This window comes from Hippoglossus hippoglossus, chromosome 1 (genome assembly GCF_009819705.1).
Source record: "Hippoglossus hippoglossus isolate fHipHip1 chromosome 1, fHipHip1.pri, whole genome shotgun sequence".
NCBI classification, from domain to species: domain Eukaryota; kingdom Metazoa; phylum Chordata; class Actinopteri; order Pleuronectiformes; family Pleuronectidae; genus Hippoglossus; species Hippoglossus hippoglossus.
In genome coordinates, this window is record NC_047151.1 from 10,560,061 (window position 1) to 10,582,821 (window position 22,761).

Here is a 22,761-nt window from a genome sequence, read left to right on the forward strand (position 1 = left end):
GGTTTATCCGGAACTTCAAAGCTCTGCTGTTGAAAATATCACAACAAACCACTTTTGCAACACAAAAATAAAAACAGCATTTCTGTTGACTGAATCCATTCATTTGTTTTTAAAAGGTTCTTATTCTGAAACAGTATTATTGTGGAGACTGAAAAACACCCAGAGCTCTATGACCCACAGAATTTATTTCTGGACATTTTCAAGACAAACCCTGTGAAAGATCATAGCGCTGGCAGTAGCAGCTACACTGCAGGACTGCAGAGTGTGAATTTAAAGCTGAGAAACTAAATACTGTGCATTGAACAGATACTGTAAATATATATATATATATATATATAATAATACAAATCTAGTTAATAATCGGACAAAAGACAGAACCAATGAATACGAAACTAATAAATACTTTAAAATAGAAGCGCTTACCTAGTAGTTACTGCACAAAGCGGATAATGCATTTAAACATTTTGTACGTATATGTCAATATATCAAATAAAATCAACAAGTACAATGATCAGTCTGCTCTCCACCAATGACCTCAGTCTATTCAACTGACAGGTTATTTATATTATAATGTTGCTTTAGAGGCTGAATGTTGCAGACCCCCCCTCTCTCTCTGTAGAAAGACAGTTGGTGGTTTATGGGAACTATTAACTATTTTGCTCATCTTAAACTTGCGCAGATCAAAGCGAGCGACATATTGTGATGAGGATAATCTTCAGGTGACCTCTGCTCTTCATTCGCTCTGATGTCACAGTGAGTTCAAGTATTGGATCACTGTTGAGTTTTTATGGAGAGCTGCAGCTGAGAGCATCTCTCCCCTGTTTCAATCAGTTACTCTCCTGTTGTAGGCAACATAACAGTAAAGTCTGAACTTGAACCAAATGCTTCAGGGTTTAAGAGACATGAGAAATGTTGGGGGTGAAATCTATTTAACTTTTAGACATTGTGTTTTTTCCCCCCAGTTTTTTCCCTTTCCTCTAGTGTCTTATGGGTTTTTAGACAACACTGCTCCTGCAGCTCCTGAAAAACCTCGTCAGTTGTTCGGACGATACTTCTGCGTCACCCTAATGTCATTTGCATAATACACACCTTGCTTTCAGTCTTCAATTCCCCCCCCCATCAAAATTCAGGTAAAGCAAGTGTGGAGACATTACCTACATGTGCTGGAAGCAGTTGACCAATCACAACAGAGAGAGCCAGCTGGCCAATCAGAGCAGACTGGGCTTTATAGGGAGGGAGGCCTTAAAGAAACATGAGCTAAAACCAAATGTTTCAGACAGAGGCTGAAAAGAGGAGCTGCAGCAATAGAGAGCATGAGGCGTTTTCTGAACATTAGAGCATGGAAACCTTTTTCAAGTAATAACCCAAGTAAAACAAATTGTAACCTGAATATGAGCATAATGTCTCATTTAAATGTTTGACTGACAAGCGTACTTTAAAACTAGCCAAATAGTAAGCACCATTCATAAGCATAACTTGCAGGCATCCTCCTTTTGGGACTTTGCAAAGTTCCTCGGGAGTCCCCCATGCTCCCATGTCCTATTGAACATTTTTCTCCTCTTACTTTTTATATCTTCACTTGCCACTTATCTCAGTGAAGATTTGCACAGCTCCTTTTCAGCTCCTCTTGCCTGAACTCCCAGCAACAGTGCTTTACAAGTGTTTTTTTTTACCCCTCCTTCCTCTTCATGCCTCATGTGTAAACACTGAATTCCCTCCTTTTACAGACATCCAGCATCTCCCAACAAGCACTTGCAGATAACTGTCACTGCCTTAAGACAGACACAAAAACCTTCAGCAACTGTGCTGCAGTTCCCACACACAACCTCCGAGGCCCATTTGCCAAACTGTATTTTACTACTGGCAAGCAGAGCATCAGGCCTGGATATCTTCAGTGGTGCAGCAGCTTCTTGGCGTCCAGCCAATCGTGCACAGAGCCCAGTTGAAACTGAGGAGCGAGGTGCGGGGGATGGCGGACCATCCTGCTCCGTCATGTTGACTTACAACAGTTTGATTTGGTGACAGCTCAGTGATTTAAGTGACCACTGTGAAATTGCAGGTGGTAGTTTAAGGAGATAGGCTGTGTATCAGTGTGGGATTATTGTTTAGATCCTCAGCAAAGAAATCCTCCAAAGAAAATCAAGATGTCAGCTACACAAAGTACAGTACTTACTGCATTTCAATCTTAAGTTTGTTTCACAAATATTCTCTATATATGTAGTACAGATTGTGTCACCTAGCTTAAATCAAAGGCTATGAGGAAGCAGCAAATCTTTCAATAATTATAGAAACAAGATATTTTTGACATGTTGAAGCTATTCCTCAGCAGCTGGGCACTGGGACTGAACACAGGGCTCCTGCTATCGGGTTGACAAAGGGTTGTGCTGACAGGAGATGGATAGTCAGAGCGATCAGCGATTGCTGAATGCTTAGCCAATATTGAGACGATATTTTGCTGCTGTGTTCCGTTTTGCCGCCGCTGCTTCAGGATCAGGGCAGACACACACTATAAGCCCTACAGGTCTCCTTGTACCGCGCAGTATTACCCTGCTGCTCCCTCCCTCCTCACTCCCCCGCTGACCTGCACTCAATTTACACGTTAACGATGAACACCATCACTAATCAGAGGTTATTACGACTTGTACAGTACTTGAGGTTTACTTTGTGTTTGTTTGATTCACTTCATGAGACACGCATTTTAACATGTTGAAAAAACATTTTCCGAGCACACAACTCGAGACATAACGTGACGAGCACAGACATGACATCAGGGTTAAAGTGAGAGTAGATTCATGCAGATTTGATGCTCAAGTTGAAATATTAAATATATGCGACTGTGAAGTTCATTCACATTTGACTGTGATGTCCAGCAGCAACCAGAAACAAAATATTAACGTGATTTTATTGTTTTTTAAAACACACTTTTTATGTAGTGAAAGACTTATAGAAACAACAGGTCTAATCTCCTGCTCATACGGACACAAGTTAAGCCAAGCCTGAGGATGTATAGGCCACCACATCTTAAGCCAAGCTGTGACTGCACCAGGAGGCCGACAGGCTCAGGATCAGTGAATTCCTCTATTGAAATAGAGATTTTCCATACCCCTCAAATAATACTGTTAGATATTAAGAGATTACCAATAGGCTATACTGTCCATGGCAAGAGTTTGTTTTCATAAAGGAGAAAATAAAAAATGTTGTGTAAATCTCTGCTGTAAATCTTTGACTACAGCTTAAACAGACATTATTAATGTTTTCTACTCCACGTGACACACACACACACACACACACACACACACACACACACACACACACACACACACACACACACACACACACACAAACAAACACACAGGCCCAGTAACTTCCTTGTTTTTCATTGATGTTGTTAACTGGTGCTGAATTGTGTTTGTTAGTAGCGACTTTTAAATACACTGAACTTGATCTGGCTCAGAGCACATTTCCCGTGAAGTACAGTTTGGACGTTAAGGGTCAGACAGAAGGAGGTAGCAGGTTATCATGATTTATGGGTCATGCACCATGTACGAGCCTCGTTCTGATACGACTTGGTAAAGTCTCACAGCCGTTCACTGAGGGCCAAACGATCCTGCGTTCAAGTCCAATGGGACAGAAGAGTGTTGAGAGCAGGAATCGTTAAATCACACTTGATGTCTCCCGTCTCAGAAGCTGTAAATCCATCCTCCTCCCGATCAAATGTTTCACCGTCATGCTGCCAAGAGAAGCAGATCATTCTAAAACCCATTTTTTTTCTCAAATTCAACCTGTAAGACTTTTCACAGAAGTAGAATAAGGGACAACTGTTTGATGTTTGAATTTGTCCTATTGTTTTCTTGTCAGTCACACACAGTACAACAACCGGTCAGATCAGATCACGAGAGAAAAAAACTAACCAACATACGGCACACAGGTTTTGTGTCTTAAAATTCATCTCCACGAGTTTAACTGACAAGTGCAATAAATCAAGGCAGGACCTTCCCGCTGAACCACATCAGAACAAATGGACCTCGCCAGAACGCTAATTCCCCCCCAGCCTCTGTGTAAACACCAAGAGGGGGAGGCAGAGGAGCAGAGTGTACCAGAGGGTGAGGAAGGGTGAGAATGGGCGATGAGGGATGGTCTGGAATTCACTGACCAGTCAGAAAGAGATGGGGAGGGTTTTGCGGGAGATTATAGGAGAGATGATTGATCACTGCATTTTTATGAGAAAAAGAAAATATGAAATATAAAGGATTCTATTGAAAGGCCCAAGGCAGAAAAGAGCCCCCTTGGTGGAACCTGTCTGTGAAAGCATTCAAATAGTCAACCAAGACCTTGTAACACCATTACAAGAAGCCAACATTTAATTTAATGGTGGCGATCAGTGATTGTGTTGGAGTGATTCCAATGTTTTCAGTAGAAGTTACCACGAAGAGGAGAGAGGAAAGGGATAGCGTGTGAGGAAATGAGTGAAGGAAATAGTGACTTATGGTGAGTGTGTCTAATAACTGTGAGTCATAGAGCAACAATCTCACCTCTTCGTCACTCTAAGCTGCTGAGGATAGAAAAACCTTACAACGCATAAAACCTGAGTATAAAAACCCAGAATATTGATTCTTGTCCTGATAAGGGACCATAGGTTGTGTATGGGAGAGACTCAAAGTTGTGAGGCAGCATATGAACAGTGTGTTACACTGATGCATGAGGTGCAGGCTGTGGATGGGCTGTGAGAATGAAAGCATACATTAACGCTGACGTTAAATATTTTATACACTGTGTTTCCTGAAGCTGACACATCACAGAAGCTTTATGCTATATAAACAGTATAAATATCTCCCTCCTCAATTCTGGATTTCTGTCCGTCCCATAAATGCAAGCAGCTGGCAGATGTGCCAGATGTGTAATGATTGTGAAAGGTAGTGCGCTAACATTTTTTGTTTCTATTTTCTGCATTCAAACTGTTTTTATGTATGTGTAGCACTTGTTATATAAAAGCACCATGTAAATACAGTTTATAATTCTTATAACGTATTGAAGTACAAAGATTTACTAAATGGAAATCCATTCATGAATTAGGTGAGTTGATTGAACTGTCACAGCTTTAAATGGAGTATTTTCATTTTTTTTTTTAAACAGAATTCATTATGACCAATAGAACAATCTTTTATAGATTTAATTTAAGAATTCTAAGGATCTACAGCTTTTTTATTTTGATGTTTCTTTCCCTTTTGCTGTCATTTTATTTGTTTTCATTTTTTGATCTGGTCTATTCTACACATTTTATCAATGTTATTATAAGTCTGTTTTATTTATATATTGTAACCTTCATGATGTGGTGCTGTTGCAGCAACTTAAAAGCAAAACTTTGAGTCATTGATGTCAATTAAGTTTTTATATAATTATGTTAGTGGTATTTTACTGAAAATCAACTCAAATAGATGCAGCAGCTCAAATTGCACTCTTTAGATTTATAGACTAACATGTTCAAATAGGAAAATATAGTTGGATGTAACTGCTTTTGCTCACCTGTAGAAGTACAGGACGTTTGTGTCAACTACTTTAATTGAAGATCAATTCAACAATGGACACAAAGTAAAACCACATGACCGTCATCAGTTTAAAACTAAAGAGGAGTTTCCCAGCACCAGTGTTCAGTTCATGTTTGGTCAAGGTCAAAACCAAATACCAGGAAAGGAAAAGTAAAAATAAAATAAATAAATGTTTCTCCCACCACAGAAACGGATGAATTCCGCAGGTTTAAACTTTGGTTTCTGGGTGAAACTCAGTTGGGAATATGCCCAGTCTTGTAGCTGCCACTGACAGAGTTGGTTTATGCAGACTGCACTGCTCAAATAAACCATACCATCCTAATGCCACCCACATGCCCCTCAAATCAAAACAGCTTCAGTGTGCAGAGAACCAGGATGGATGTGAAAATTGAACAGACGACATTCAGGAGGCTAATAAATAGATGTTTCAGTCTGTGTGTCATTGCTCATTTCCCATTCAGTCAATCTCTCCGTCTTTGGTTTGGATAAATACAACCTCCTTCACCGAGTTACACTGGGACTGTTGACTGAGGTACAGTCCTACAGGCGAGTGCTGACACCTAGTGGAGGATTTGTGAGACAGAAGAGTGTATGTTGCAGTTATTAAAGTAATAGATACTTAGACCTGGAGTTTTCTGTGTTGAAAAGCTGTTAGAAATGTTGGTTTAAAGTAATTCGTGAAAGGTGGAGACAGCTCAAGACTGTGGTTGTCCACTTGGTTCTATAACTCACAGATCTTTACAGTATTTTCCAAATTAAAGTAATTTTCCGATTCTATCTATTCCAAACAAACACATCATAAATCAATCCACTGTACAGCAACAGGAAGCAGACCCAAAAAGAGAGAGCGAGAGAGAGACTCAATACTTATTGTTTCTAAGGTTTTTAGTGAATTTTTACTCTTGTGTTGTTTCTGCGAACAAACCATTGTGCTTTGCCTGTGAAGCCGAATGTGCCTTTGAATTAGTTATATGCTTTATTGATAATGTTTACGATATCATGTTATGTTTAAGACAAGCTTGATGTTGGTTGCCACCTGCCAATAAACCGAAGAAGAAGAAGAAGAAGAAGAAGAAGAAGAAGAAGAAGAAGAAGAAGACTGTTCAATTGTTTCCCTCCTAATTAAGTGTGGTTACTTTGTATTTGTCTGAGTCTGCTGGTTCCTTGTTTGTAACCTTGTAATTATTCAATACTTGCTGACCAGTACTGACCAGTACTGGTTTGATTTGTTACCTCCTTGTTATGCTGGATAAGCCCTTTGTACCACATATGCACCAAATAATTACAGTGATCCACTCAAGACTGACTTTGATCCACTCAAAATAATGTCTGGAAGTGTTTGTAGCAGGTGATAAAAATGGAAGAAAAAGACTCCATGTAAACACTATAGTGGCAATACACTGCACTTTAGTAGCTTATCTTTGCCTTGTGGCCTGGACCAACTATAGATACTGGATTTTTTTTTTCAATCAAGATCCATGAATTAGTCCCTGGGAAACTGGAGAAAATGGCAAAAAAATAAATAAATAAAAACATTCTCTCTCACAATGTAAGAAAAACGTGTTCTTTCTTGGCCCCTGTCCAACATTTCACCAAGTTTCATGGAAATCTGTTCTGTCATTTTTGCGGTCCTGCTGCCAAATAAACAAATCAACGGTAACGGGCAAAAACATAACCTTCTTGAAAAGGTAAATAAACATTCTTCTTTGTACAAAAATAACATGTCTTCATCATGACTGGCAGATCTTTATAGAAGTGCTCTTTTGGACTCTCCTCCTCTTATCTGAAGCCTATAGCCCACATAGGGAATCATCCTATATACTAACTCCTCCCAAACACTTCTAGTGGGACACAAAGGTCGCTCAGAATTAAATTCCCTCTAAGTTCACTCTATAGAGCCGCTCGTCTCGTCCAACAAAAAAACAAAAGTCTTAATTAGATTCTCAACTAATTGCATAATATCTCCCATGGTGCTGTGGGGTGAAGCGAGACATCGGGGGGGGGGAAGCAGAATGATGTCTTTGTTGCTGTTTAACTGGCTTTGGTTGTGGAGGCTCTGAAAATATCATCTTGTGGAGGTGGTCCTGGTTTTCTGATTAGTGGGATTTGGTTCGGTGTAGCCCTGTCCTGAAAACACCCAGAGCACTCAAAACAACAGGTTTAACAACAGAGCAGACACGACCAGAAGGGATTCATTGATTATTATTTGTGATGATCAAAAATTAGGGGGTCCCATGTCTGAGGGTGGACAAACGCTGCAACACATCTTTTAGTCTGTTTGTCTTTTAATCTATTTGTTCTACATTTTTCTAGTCTTGGGTGTTTTTTATGATATTGCAGTTTTATATCTTCATATGGGGGAGTAAGGTTGAGTGGTTTATTTGCAGCGGTAGGTTTCCAGAGGATATGCTTTGCTTTAAAGGTCATAAGCCACAAATGTTAGGGCACTGGCTACGATCAGGTCTTAGCTTTACATTGTTATTTTGCAGCTCTTTGACATGGGTAAACTTATTTATTCAAGTGTTGTGTAAAGGGGCAAATGGCGCAGATAAAATGTCATGTGATCACTGAAGGTAACAAACGTTTCATATATATTTTTTTGTATTTCTGTTTGACAGGTTCACCTAAAAACTACCTATGAATTCCTCTTTGTTTCCTTGGTGGTCTCAGCTGAAAGCCTGCAAACTCTGTGGTTTTGGGTCACCACTCAGCGCTTATTACCAGCGGTATGAAAGGCCCAACCACCACCCCCACCCCCCCAAAAAGCTGCACAGAATAATGAGCAGTAAACAAGGGGACTGGCGAGGAGGGAGACGGGGAGAGGAGGGGGTGCTGTGCCACTCTTGGGGAGTAGAACAGGGGGTGACAAAAGAGGGGGTGTCTCCGCAGCAACTGAGTCAAGCTGCTCGGGTCACATGGGCCCGAGTTTCTATTGAGAGCAGTGAGAAGAGGCTGGAAGCTCTCGGGCCTTCAGTACATGTTTTTTTTTGGGGGGGGGGGGATGCCAATGGCAGCGACTTGAGCGGAGCCCAACAGGACCGAGCCATGACGGCGGCCAGCCTCCTGAACGGGACCACCGCTTTGGGTCTGCACGACGAGGGGATGGACACCGCCGTGTTTGGTGTGTTGTGTTAGTCAAGTTTCTCTCATTTCACTTTTACAGACTGTGTAGACACGAGAGATTATCAGAGTGTCTTTCTGTTTTCTACTCAAGAGCAGGTCTTTGCTCACTAGTTTTCAACATTGTTTGAGTGTCATTATACAGTTTATCTGAACTTACTATGTTTGAGTTCCTCTAAGTGAAACATTTGTGTTGTTTCTCTTCTACCTTTAGAATTCAAAGTGTTTAATATTGTCATCATCGGTCTGGCCTTGTGTATCCTCACCATCACCGGCCTGTACTGCATCACTGCCTGCTACAACCGCACCAGGTGAACGTCACACTCCACGGTTTGATTGTGTTAAGAATTTGCACCGTCACTTCTGAGCTGTTTTCTCACTTTGAATAGAGTCCATGGAAGTTTCTATGTTGGTTCATCCCCCGGTTTAATATTTTATGGGATAGCTCCATCATATCCTGTAAACTGATGTATATGTTATCAGAGAAATATATAAATATAAATATGACTTAATAACTCTACTATGAATTAAGATGAGCCGTTTTCAGACATGATCTCTGGATAATGTCCGGACAATGGGATTGTCAGTTTGTCTTTCACACATGAAAAAAGCAGCAGGAGAGTCACAACAACAGACAAATCTCCAGAGCATTCAGGTGAGTTGAGGTGCTGCAGGCAGAGGCAGGATGTAACATATTAATTCCAGTGTGCAGGTCACATATTTTTGTTTACAGCATATCCACACCGGAGTTGAGCTTTATCACCAAAAGCTCTCTTGACATATTCGTCGGTGTGTTCTAGGTGCGTGGCTCCGCTTTTTCAGCCTGAGATGTTTGTTTTCTTTTGGTTTCTTTCATTTTTTAATCGCATGTTAGAGACATCATCAACATGCCCACTCGCGGTGAATCCTGCAGAGAATCTCCTGCTCTGTCCTCACATCGGCTCATTCGGACATTATCTGGAGATTCCCACGTTCCCACATACAGCTCCGGATAATGTCGAGAGATTATCAGTGCATGTCTGAAAGCAGTTGTAGAGTACAAACTGATGTGAAATTCTATTCAATTCCTCATACCAATTAGTGCCATATCCTTCATCAGGCAGTCAAAGCGAGCCCACGTGTATGAGAGCGCAGTGACCCGAGGGGTGCCGGCCGACCCCGTGGCGGTTAAAGCAGTGAAGAGGTCGACCAGCTTTCTCAACCCTCTGGCCTTCTTCAGGAAGCCGGAGGCAGCGAAGGACAACTCCAGGATCTATTACATCTACAGTAACCCGCTGCCTGTGGGCCTGAAGGAGGAGGAAGAGGAGGAAAATAAAGTCCCACAGAGATTTCGGGAGAAATGTGCAATGTCGCTGCCGCTGTTGATCCAAGAGTACGCCAGCGATCCGGACAGCGGCGTCATCCTGGACCCTCCGATGTTTTACATGCAACTTTAGAGGGGGGCGGGGTTAGGAGGGGGGAGGCTGGTTCGAAGCGCTTGCCTTCAGGCTGAGATTTCAGCCCTGCAGCTGTGGCCATCAGAAGTTAAGTCACCATTTGTAGGGCCATTAAAGGGGCACTCCACAGATTTTACATGTTAAGTTTATATGTCATGGGGAGAATTAACAAGTATGTGAAAGTGGTTGTATGATGTCTTCTGGGGCTTTTCTGGAGGTTTGTAAAGTCTAAGATATGAAGTCACATCCATGTCCTGAGGATTAGCTCTCATACCATAACATACCCTAACTTTATGAAAGTTCAGAAGTGAATCGTCGGAGTACACTATTAATGCCTGTGTTCGTTTGTTTGTTTATTTAGCAGAATTACGCAAAAACTACTCAACCGATTTCCATGAGATTTTGTGGAGGGGTGGGGCATGACCCATGGAAGAACCCATTATATTTTATTGTGGATCCAGATCAGAAGGAGGTCCTGGAATTTGCTTTCCACTTTCTTCAACATTGCAAGATATTAGTTTTCGACATTTTCATTGATTTCTCAAATACTAATTCACGGATCTTGAAATCAAGCCTGTTTATGGGACTGATATCTATGAGTTTGTGCATTTTAGTGCAGATCTAAATAAAAATCTGGATCTATTGAATTTAAATGTGGTTTCATAAGGGAGTTCCATATGGAAAAAATGATCTTGCAATGTTAAAGAACATGAAATCAAATCCTGAATAAACTACTTTGTCCTAAATTCAATGGATTTTCCTTGTTTCATCCTTCCACCAAGTTTCAATGAAATCGGTTCAGTAGTTTTTGTGTAATCGTGCTGACAAACAAACGGAAATGAGCATCTTCACCATGTGTACATAGACAACTTAACATGCTTGTGTTGTCTCTGTACAAATATACAAAACCTGAAGATACCGTGACCTGGATCATCACAGATACAGTTACTCCTCAGTAGTTTGTAGAAAGTGAATGGTTTACCGGCTCAGCCAATAGAAAGTAGTACAACATTTTGTGATAATAGAAGTGGATGCATAACTTAATTAAATAGATGCTAAAATCAAGTAAAGGTTTAATGCTATTGATTACGAAGAGGCCCTATCATTTTATATATGACATATCAGGGTTTGAATGCATGTTAGAATACTGTGTGTATATATATCTATGCTCTTTATAATTGAAATTTTTATTTCTATTTTTTGTTTTGTCTAAAAAGCCTCTTGTAACCTCACTGGACTTCTTCATACTTCTTTCAAAACAGTTTTTTTTTCTGACAGAGTAGTAAAGACATTCTGTTGATTCTTTAGTGTCACTGATCTTTAATAAAACTGTGGATACAATGTGCTTTACAAAAAGAAGCCGAGTGTGAGACAAAGAGAAAGATGAGAAATACAAACAATTATCACTGCAGAACAATCCATCGCACTCCTTCGCAGCGTGACCGGATCAGTCCTCAGACGATTGGCTGGGTCTCTCTGACCAGCCACTCCAGCGCCGCCCTCCTGCCCTGCCTCTCCAGCTCTGCTCCAACCACCTCCCGGCACCTCCTGTGGTACTCGTTCACCCAGTCGCGCTGCAGCACAGGGAAGTGAACATCAGACCATGAAGACAGTGTTTGAGTAGTGCACCACGTACTAGGAATAGCTGGATATTTTATCAAACATTTAAATCCATAATCCATAAATGGTTTTAATGTAGGTAATATTACGCTAAACTGCTCCTATTGCTCCTACACAATGTTAAGTAGGCTACATTTAATGTGTTGTTGTATTTGAAGTGTTTTACCAATAAAATGTATTTTTGCTGGATATTCTTTACCTCCTTCTGAGTGAGCAGATCTGTGTTCATCATCTTGACTTGGATAGGGACCAGAGTGAGGGGCTCAAATGTCAGACTCCCTCTGTTTCTGTAGTTGTACTGCACACAAACGAGAACAAACGTTTTTTTATTAGATTTTCATTATCAGCACATTGTGACTTATATACAACAGATCAAACACAGGAAAGAAGATCTTCATGAAGCCTCATGGCTTTAAAATAGTGGTTATTAGCACATGTGGATCACGAGAGAAATATATTATTCAAAGTAATTATTTTTGACTACTGAGGAATAATCAAATGCTTAAGTATCAGAGTCTGATCAGCACTCTTTGTCTTCTCTATATTTTTGAAGTCCCCTCTGATTTGGGTCTCAGTTTAATCACTTACTTTGGGCTTAGCCGGAACAACTAGGACCACGTTCTCGAGACGAATGCCAAAAGCTCCATCTTCATAGTACCCAGGCTCTAGAAAGAGAGAAAGACAAGAAATGTGATGAAGAGAAATTAAATGTTTTTGTGTTGAGGTGTTTATTGCTTCCACTAGGACTACAGTGTTTCAAACATTAAAGACAGCTGAAATATTAGAGGGACAGCATTTTTGGGATTTCCACAGAAGCTGCCTTAATGTCTCTTATTTTATAGGAAAACACACACATAGTAAGAAAATGAACACGTGTCCTGTTCTTCACTCTCTCACTCCAGCCACTGACACTACTCAGACTTTTGTGAGGCATTATGAAATTACAGCCCGCTCTCATGTCACACGTGACGCTACATAAGCCTGTGGCGGCTCATCAGTCAGACGTGATGTGACATTGGCGTCAATGAAATGAAGAACAAACAAATCAGTCAGTTGAAATATTAGGCTAAATGTTTGGCCACACTCTGTTGCATATATATTGTGGAAATATATAAATATTAGGTAATGGCCATACCATCGCTGACGATCATGCCGGCTTCCAGAGGTTCATCGGCGAAGGTCTTGTAGCTGATGCCGCAGGGCCCCTCGTGGACGTTGAGGAAGCAGCCAACGCCGTGGCCTGTCCCGTGGAGGTAGTCCAACCCCGAATCCCACAGCGCCGCACGGGCAAACGAATCCAGCAGGTGGCCTAAGAAGGTTTAGTACTCGAGATCACACGGTAATACACTATAATGCAGATAAACAATATACTAATATATATTTAAAAAAAGGAATCCATTCAAATCTTCCACATTTATATGGCACAAAATTATTGAACCATCATTTTGACTAAATATGAAATAGAGGTAATCTGTCTATGTGGTTGCGCTGTTCTGTTCTTGCACTCTGCTTCCTGGCTTCAGTCCAGTTCATGCTGGAACAGTGACAATAAATGCATGAATGTATAAGACCTCTTTTATTTCTCCTGATCAATTGGAAGAGCTATGATTCACCTCCATCAGATCTAATGTGTCAGAAAACATGTTGGAGATTTTACTGAAGCTCTGTGACTGTATCTGTATCTTGATCCCGTGTTTCCAATGTTCTGAACTGATTGCTTCATGTGACTGCTTGAATTAAAAGGTCGTCTGCAGCTTTAATTATATTAGCTCGAGGTTTAAAAACAGCCCACTGTCTTCTCCTCTCTAAAGAGTGTTTGTGGAGGAAATTGTCCTCCGACAGCAAGAATAGTTACAAACTTGTGAAAAGGACGCTTGTATTACTCTTGAACAAAAACCTGTTTACTGTTGTTTTTGTCTGAAACTGAGAATAAAACAATACTTAAAATATTTAACACAAGCCACAAAGAATCAAGAAATACTGTACATCTGTAACACATAAACACGTTCTGATATAATAACAAAAAGCTAACACCTTTAGTTCCATTGGGGAAAATAGCAGCACTGACAGCTATGTGTCCCTTCAGAACATAGGTAAAGCATTCCTACAGGGGGAAAGAGAGAGAGAACGCACAATGTTAAAAACTCATGCTTGTGATCAATTTCACACGACACTGATTCTTTGAGGATTTTTTACATAACGTGAACATTTTGGTCAAATGTGAAATAAGATTTAATTTGCAATCACATAAATGTACCTTCTCAAAAGCAGATGGTGTCCCAAGGTGTATTGTGCGTGTGACGTCTGTGGTTCCATCACTGCCAAAGACACAATGTGGATATAAATGCATGGGTATAATGCACAAAAAACTGAAATACTACTATGCGATCTTGGTATTAACCATAATGCAGCTGATAATATGTCTAATAGTAGACAGGGCTGGTCAGTTTAAATGCATTTGTTGTATATTATAAATATATTATTTACACATATTGAGCTCCAGAATCAATCAGGTAAACTTCGTTCAGGGTGAGAGTTCTGTTGGTTTCAGGCAGTGGTCTAAATGAAAAGGTAAAAAGTCAAGGATAAAAGATTAGTTTGATATTTTTTAAAAGAACAACAATAAAGGCAAATATAGATACAAAAAAATATATATATTTTGCCCACTGACCTGTAATGTATGATTGCTCCATTTGGACCAACGCTGGAGATTGTGGGGAAACTGAGGCCGACAAAATCTTTCTGTCGACTGAGAAAGACACACATGTCAACAAAATGAATATAAAAAAAATAAAAATTTTGTTTTTGACATTACTCTTACTCTAAAGGCAGCCCCTTGAGAAAGTAGAATATTGAAAGTGAACAAAACTTTGGTAAAAATTGTTTCAATTCCATGCCCAGCAGAGGGAGCTAACACTCCAGAATAGTCACAATCAGATGGAATGCAGCCAGAGTCGATACAATGGATCTATTATCTTATGAAGATTTAGATAAACCTGATGAGCTTTTTACCCAAATAAAATAACACATCATGGCTTGAAAAACATCTGTGTAAAATAAACCTACCTGCGTAATTCCTCAGCCTTATCAGCAGCAGAGATTTCTGTCACGGTGCCTTTAGGGATCTGTAAAACAACAATAGCAGCAGTCAGTCATGCAATTGCAGTTATAATATCTCTATGGGTCAAGTAAGAGCAAAGGTATATTATAACCTCCATCTGAAATCAGAGTTTCCACATTGACACAGTATGCCTAGACTATAAGAATACAAAACAACAAATACTGTTATATTTAATATGGTGAATCAAAATTACCATTCATTAATTATTAATGTGGAAATATTGCCTCTTAAAAACTGTTGTTATATCAATACAAACATCTATAAACAGATGTTTCCTCAGATTTTCCTTTTCTGACAGACTTTAGAATCTAAAACGGACAATACCTCCTTTTCCAACCAAGCAAAGAGTTCACAAAGAGCAACTGCATCCTTGATCTGTTGGGGGGAAAAATGCAGAGAGTGAAACGATTTTTTTTCATTCAATGTCATAAACCAAATTAAAGATTAACAGATATGCACTAAAGATCTTAGGTTTATAGGTTCTTACGTGGGCCATTTTCATGCCTCGAACCTCAGTGGCATTCTTTACAGCCTTGGCGAGGCAGAGCGGAGTGTAGGGGATCGGAGTCCTGTGCTCCTGAGAAAGTTACAAGAAAAACTATCTGGTTAAATGATGCATATTGTAAATGATTTAAAAAGTGCCTGATTTGAACAGTGAGAAAATGGGCATTAATATTATTTGAAAGTGAAAGTATACATCTCTTTCTTCCCACACACAAAACTGGAGTACAGGCTGTTAACAGAAATCTGAAAGAGTAATGGGAAAACAACCACAAAACAAATCATTTAGCAGCTTTGCGGCTACTGATGAGATCTGAAATGCAGCAGTTCTTCATTTATTTCTTGAAGCTTAATTTAAGAATCACGAAAACACAATCAAGTCACGGTCAAGCTATTATATTCTCTGCTGTGAACGCTCTTCTAAATGCTGCTGCTTCGTGAGTCTGCTCTCTCACCTTGGGGATGACCTTTGTGAGAGCACAACTGGCCTTGTCGCAGATCCACACTTTGTCCTTGGGGCCGAGTGCCGCGCAGATGGCCTGGATCTCGGTGTAGACCGACTCGTACGGGAACATCTGGATGCTCAGCTCCGGCTTGCTGGGAGTGTCCAGCTGCAGGTGGTCTCTCACAGCGGGACCAGAGAGGCGGCTGAGGTCCAAGAAAAGCCTGCAGAGAGGACGACGTCGGTCAGTGAGGAGGTAAAAAGAAAAGAAATACTTGTAGCACCAGTTTTAGTGGTTTTAATAAATTACTGGAATTATGTGTGTGAATAGATTGAGGATTTTCTAAACAATTTCCCATAGAAAAATACATGTAAAGACTCTAAAGGTAAATGTTTTGTGCTCATCATTATGTGCAATTACAAATATTATGTATAGTTACGAATTTAGAGGTGACTATGCCCTTAAAAGTTCAGAAATAACACATGAAAAAAATACATTAAAATGAATTTAAAGGACTATATCGTGTTCAACCCTTCTATTTTCTTCTGCTGTTGATAGATCTTTTATCATTTATCATTAATGTCTGCTGCCTCTATCTGACTGTTCAACATCATTTTAAGGAGCCTGTGACCAAGAGCTTTGGAGGTGTCACTAGATGTTTATTTATTAAATGATCAAATATTCTAATATATCTTCTATGGTAATAAAATTAAGATTATTTGTATTAATGCAAGAGTTTTTAATTAAGCTTAAAAAGTATATGTAAAATATAAAAACAGCAGACCCTGTTACTTTGGTAAAAGAAAAATGTAGTATTTTACTATTTTATTTATCATTGCAATGTATTCCTGAAGTCCTTCACATCAGTTGGTAGCATGAATGCAATTAATAGAACACTGATCCGTCGTGTTGTGTTTTGTTCTATTACCTCAGCGTGTTCATTCCCACGATGGAATATGCAAAGAAAACTGGGTTGTACTCGATGTCGGCACCACGGAGGTTAAAAAGCCCTGAGAAAAAGAAACATTAGAATATAATATTTTAACTAGAAGAAAAATACTTGTGCAGAAATAACTGAATTAATAATAATTAAGAAAAGTGTTCATTCCCCTAACAGCAATGACAATATTAATTAGCCACTTGACTTTCCTACTTTGCCTTAAAATCCATTTTTATGACTCATCTCAAACCTGCATTCACATCATTTGGTGTTAAATATCAACGTTATTATTAGACTGTCACTCCTCCTCAGTAGATGCCTCAGCAAATCCCCTTCATTTTAACGCCCATTGAAACTCTCGGCTCTAAACGCTACTTGGTGACAATCAAAATCAGCATCACTCTAATTAACACTCTAAGCTCTCAGACCAAACAATCAGAAACAAGAGCTCATTAGACAGAGTGAACGAGGTGCTCAAACCGACCTGTAGAGGGACACCCGTGCATCCCATGGTCCTTGGATCGTGATCGTGTATCAAAACGGACTTATGTAACAGAAGTGACCGAGGGTACAGCTGCAACTAGTTTACACCAATAACCAAAAACTGCTAAAACCTAACACAATAAATTCTGCACATGAGTGCTCACAAAGGATTTTAAGTCTGTGTTCAGTTTGGATACAAGGTTTGTCCCTGAGTTTTTAGTCCAGTGGAGTATTTGGATATTTGGAACCTGTGGGTTTAAGAGGTATCACTAAAATATAATGTTCAATAAAAAAACTTGTCTGTCTTCTAAAGATATAAAAGGCTGAATTGCTGAAAACCTACTTGTGCATATTATATATATTATATTTCCAGATGGACAGTAACAAAGTAAATTTACTCAATTACTGTAGTAGTGGATATAAATGGTTAAAATGGCACTTTTATTTGTTTTTGTTTCTCACTTGACATAATAGGTTAAATCCTACCATTTTTGTAAAGTTGTGGAGACTTTTTATATCCATTGTAGGTACAATACTAAAGTTCCTGGTAAATATATTACACTAAAATATTCCTCACATTGCGCTACTACAAATTCTACACAGTGTTGGTGTGAGTTAAGTGGCTAAAACACCTCATTACTGTCTTAATAATTGCCAGCAGTAATTAAACTAATGTGAAATACTGAAAAATGAACCGTACAAGCAATCTCGTCCAATGCCGTGGCAACAAACCAGCTGATTTTCCTTTCTGCCATCTTGGCTCGCAAAGTGGTGACCTTGTCTTGCCAGGACAAACCTACAAAAAGAAGATAAGACCAGAAGGATTAAACAGTTAAAGGCAGTAAATCTGCAAATTTCACAAGAATAAAAAAAATGGTGCCAATGTTCTAGCGGGATCTCCATAAATATTTCATGTTTTTAAATATCTCTATCTCTGAAACAAACCCTAATTAGCTACAATAACAAAAACGTGTTCGTAATAGTGGTGATAATGCAGAGGGGCACAGACCAGTGTAGTCTAATCCCAGGGTGCGGAGCTGAGTGCTGGGTCTTTTTGGACGGTCGCTCCAAACTGCATCGATCAGGTTGTCCTGCACCGCCACCAGAGAGTGGCCTGCACTGGTCAGCGCCTTGGACATATTCTTCCACTGGTCTAAAACATAACATCAGAGGAATGAGTTCAGATGCATAAACTATGGTTTAAAACACAAACATTTTGTGGACAACAATAGAAACGATGTGAATCACAGCATGAGAGCACCCGTTGGGAGGCTCGTGAATTTTCTATGGTTTGCAATAAAGTCAGACGAGGTCGAAATGAACAGGAACTGGGTTGTATGCAATAGATACTTTTGAAAATAGATACTTTCATACCGAACATTTTAAAATGCACCGAACACACAGTTCCTGCAGTATACCAGGAAGAACACACTGCTCACACTGCTCCAATTGTTCTGTGTGGCGTGTCTTCCTAATTCTGCTGATTCACTGTCTTCGGGGAGACATGTGACCACAACCTACCAGCGGCGATGATCCAAGGATCTACTCCCACTTTGGAATTCTCCGGCAGGACGCTGATCAGCCAGTCCTCCTGAGAGGGCGTCTCTTTCAGTCCTATATGCCATTAAAAAAATAAACTTGTTAACTGAATCACACACCAAAGACAAAAAGATGTACTACAGGCCTGATTCATGCCACAGCAGCTAATACAATAAAACATTTGTTTCACCCAGAACTCTTATCATCACTACTCTGAAACCAGTTTGATGCAAAGAGTGCTAAGGATGTGTGTTATGTTCGAAGACCAACTTCAATATAACATTTGTAGCGGGAACCTGTGCAAGTTACTCAAAAACAGCCACAACTTCTAAAATGAGAACAACAACAATCAGTTTGTATTTATAGTTGAGACAACAGGACTGAGGCAGTTATCATTTTCATCATGTGCAATATCGACACAAAGTGGGACTTTACCCATCTTCATGATGGTCCAGTTGTTGTCCATCTGCTGGCTGGCCTGGAGGAAATATCGCCCGTCAGTCCACATCGCAGCATACTGCTCTGTGACGATGGCCGTACCTGCACATCACAGCACAGAATTTCCAATTACAAAAAATGTGTTGGATCTTATTTGCACAATGGATGAATGTGAAAGAATGAGAGAAGTTTGCATCGATCTTGAGATGGTGGATAACACTGGTCTATTACTGTCTCTTACATGTCCGATGTGTGAGTTGTATTTGTGCTAGAGATGTTCCAGTTTTTCCTTCCTGATACCGATTCAGATATCTGGACTTTGTCTATCAGCTAATACAAAGTACGATCCAATACCCATGCATTAAAAAAAAACGTATATTATGTATTATAACAGCCTTTGATTATTGTATGTAGTGACACCCCTCTAAACTGAAGACTCTCAAACAGTACATGTCACGGTTTTACTTCACCATGAAATATTGCCAAATTGGTGACATTTTAGCTAGCTCTGGCTAATGCTACACTACCGGAAATCACTTCTGTTGTTTTGGAGGTGCGAAGAAGAAGAAGAAAAGAAAATTGCAGTTTTATTTGGGTAAAACTAATATACTTTAAAGCCGTGGTATCCAATGTTTGTATCAGAACATTTTGTACATTAGGAGACGGGGTCAAAAGTTGTCTAATCGGTGCCAAGAAGCACGTACTTCTAAAATTACAGCAGTGAACAACAACAGCCTGAGAGTGAGTAAGCTCTCCCTCTCTCCTTTTAAAACTTGCCCTGTGTCATGGTGAAGCGGAAGTTTTCCCACAGTGATTTATTACAAAAGTAGGTTATCTTCGCCAACATCATAACAACTTAAGTCATGTACTGCTACAACTAAACTGAACATGAGACGAGATGTGGGTGGCTTGCCCTGAATGGGTGAACATGACAGAATTTGCACACTTGCTTATCACATTGTCTACGCTAGAAATTAGATCTTGGCTTTTTGCACAACTCTCCAAGTTTAATACAAAATTTTATTACACTTATGAGTTCATTTCCACTCACACCCTTGCAACATTTACCTGCAGAGCCATTAAATCCACAGATGAATTCACGTCTGCAGTCACACGGTGCGATGTATTCACTCTGAGAGACACAGGGACAGAGAGACAGGTAGAGATCAGCTTCATTAACAATCAGCGTTGAGTGGCCATCAACCAGTCAGCCATTTTAAATGCCACCTTCTCTGCTCTTCTCACACAACATCTTGTGCATGGAAGAGGGAAAAGGGAGGAGCAGTGGGCAAAGGGCTACAATTAATTGCGAAGGTCAGACGAGACGATCAGAAGTGACTTGACACACATGCATGAACTAAGACCGAGGAGTAACAGATTTGATACGTGGATGTCGTTGTTTAGATTTTAAGGTTCAGTGTGTAAGATTTAGTTGAAAGGGATCGATTGGCAGAAATTTTATATAAAATAATCCTAGTGATGTTTTCACTAGTGTGTTTCCTCTAAATTGTACTAACTGTTGTTTTCTTTACTCTAGAATGGTCCCTTTATATTTAAATACTTTATATTTACATCAGGAGAGGGTCCTCTCTACGGAGGCCGCCATGTTTTTTACAGTCGTCCAAACTAGACAAACTAAACACCTTTTGATTTTTTATGACAACTGAAGGCTGCCACAGGTTCTCTTTCATGTTTGGAAGGGGAGGGTGAGGTGAGGGGTATTCAGCTGCAACATGCAACTTCACCAGTAGATGTCACTAAATTCTACACACTGAACCTTTAAAAATGTATCTTATGTTGTGTGTGGTCTCACTAACCTGGTGGGCATCTCCAGAGGGAACGATGTAGGCCTGTATAGGCTCAGAGAAGTATTTGCAATTCCTCATTGCGTGGCGAAGCTGCCTGAGCAGCTCTCCAGTGATCTTCGGAGACATCGCTGTATCTGTACGGACAATGACGAGTGACATGATTCAAAATGACAGTACACTTCCAATAGGCTGATGTCACCTGATACAAAACTTTATCTGAAAGGAGGTAAAGTGCCCTTAATATAAAATAAAACGTACGATGTGGAGTATCTCATTGGCTGCAGTCAGCGTTGCCGCTAGGTATTTTATGATATGAAAATAATATTTTTTCTTTCCGAAGGCCGCAAACGCAATTACAGACAAATCATCCATTAACGCAAAAAGCCCCGAGACGTTCCCACATTAATAATCCACAGATTACCTGACTTCTGGGAAGCCATGTTGACTTCAGGTGCCTGCAGCTGGACAGTGACTGACAGTGACTATTAACGTGGAGCTCACAGTCCACACTTGGATCTTTAACCTGTTGTAACATGCTGATAAAGCAACCGACGCAGGAGCCAGGGTTAAATATTAAAAGAAGAGTGTAATTGGCTCCAGTGGGAAGAGATATGACGTATTTCCACAGCAATAACCTCCGTAAACAACGCAGAAAGGGACACAGAACAATGAATACACTGACAGTCTACAGCCTGTGTACAGCGGTGTAACTCCGACCAATCACATTGCAGAGATCCACATCGATGAGCTCTCCCATTGGCTAAACGCTCCACATGAGAATGTTGTTTACAAGTTGGCTTCAGATGAACGTAAGATGTTCACAATCGAACCAACCAGCTAGCTTAGTAGCTGCAGTACCATTAACCAGCGGCTTCTACTGTATGTTAGATAAAGTCAAGGTGGTTGTTCAAGTGGACGGACATTTTCTTTATTCACACATCATTGTTGTCAACAGGCCGAGCGTGAAGAACTGATTCATTGGGTGGTGGGTGTGGTGGCTCGGCGCTGGGATGTGTGTGAAGTTACTCGCTGGTTTGAACCGTCTCTGAGCTCCATGGGACGCCCCTCGCTCAGTTTAGTGACCGGACAACACGCTGCGGGCGCAGGCGTGAGACGAGCAGCCGCTTCCCCCTCGACTGGAAACCGACAACATCCCCCCGAGCTCGCTCCGCATCGCCGGGAGACGCCAGCTCCACAAGCCGCTGTAACCCCCTGCAAGACCCGTGTAGCCCGTGAAACGATGGATACACACCCGCTGGTTCCGCCTGGTCAAAGCTGCAACTCTCGGGGGTAAAGAGGAGAAAACACGCAGGGCTTCTCCACCAGCTCGGACCTTGTGTTAAATTACAAAACAAGAGGCTGCCATGTCACTGCCGACGTCAGAGCTCACGTGACTGCAGCTTCTGCCAGTAGACGCGGAGCGCTCGAGACACGCCTCCTTTTCTGAGCAGCCACACGGAACCATTCATGGACTTTATATAAATCATTAATCATATATAAAAGATACATAACTGATTTAATCATTAACTACATGGACTTTATATAAATCAAATAATTATATATACAAGATCCATAATTGATTTAATCATTAACTACATGGACTTTATATAAATCAAATAATTATATATACAAGATCCATAATTGATTTAATCATTAACTACATGGACTTTATATAAAGAAAATAATCATATGTAAAAGAAATATCACAGATTAAATCATTCACTACATTGTCTTTATATATTAAATAATTATATATAAAAGCTTCA

The 22,761-nt window shown here is 40.2% G+C and overlaps 2 protein-coding genes across 3 annotated transcripts; one reads left to right on the plus strand and one right to left on the minus strand.

The window, feature by feature from the left end:
• Window positions 1-8,464: 8,464 nt before the first annotated feature.
• si:dkey-246e1.3 lies at window positions 8,465-10,430 on the plus strand. Of its 2 annotated transcripts, none has more exons than XM_034599100.1 (3): window positions 8,465-8,667; window positions 8,881-8,977; window positions 9,748-10,430. In XM_034599100.1, exons 1-3 carry the CDS (start codon window positions 8,592-8,594, stop codon window positions 10,100-10,102), a joined length of 528 nt encoding a protein of 175 aa, XP_034454991.1. In that variant the 5' UTR covers window positions 8,465-8,591; the 3' UTR covers window positions 10,103-10,430. The 2 variants fall into 2 exon arrangements, with proteins under 2 accessions (XP_034454991.1, XP_034454992.1); XM_034599101.1 differs by having other exon boundaries at window positions 8,475-8,667; window positions 9,766-10,430.
• Window positions 10,431-10,946: 516 nt separating this feature from the next.
• xpnpep1 (X-prolyl aminopeptidase (aminopeptidase P) 1, soluble) lies at window positions 10,947-22,444 on the minus strand. The gene is made up of 20 exons (XM_034598765.1): window positions 22,248-22,444; window positions 21,005-21,129; window positions 20,256-20,319; window positions 19,185-19,289; window positions 18,732-18,824; window positions 18,220-18,363; window positions 17,911-18,006; window positions 16,716-16,797; window positions 15,800-16,010; window positions 15,331-15,420; window positions 15,168-15,218; window positions 14,789-14,847; window positions 14,394-14,471; window positions 14,210-14,281; window positions 13,980-14,040; window positions 13,757-13,826; window positions 12,858-13,031; window positions 12,311-12,387; window positions 11,922-12,020; window positions 10,947-11,676 (listed from the first exon to the last, which is right to left on the minus strand). Exons 2-20 carry the CDS (start codon window positions 21,119-21,121, stop codon window positions 11,557-11,559), a joined length of 1,863 nt encoding a protein of 620 aa, XP_034454656.1. The 5' UTR covers window positions 21,122-21,129; window positions 22,248-22,444; the 3' UTR covers window positions 10,947-11,556.
• Between the last annotated feature and the right edge of the window lie 317 nt (window positions 22,445-22,761).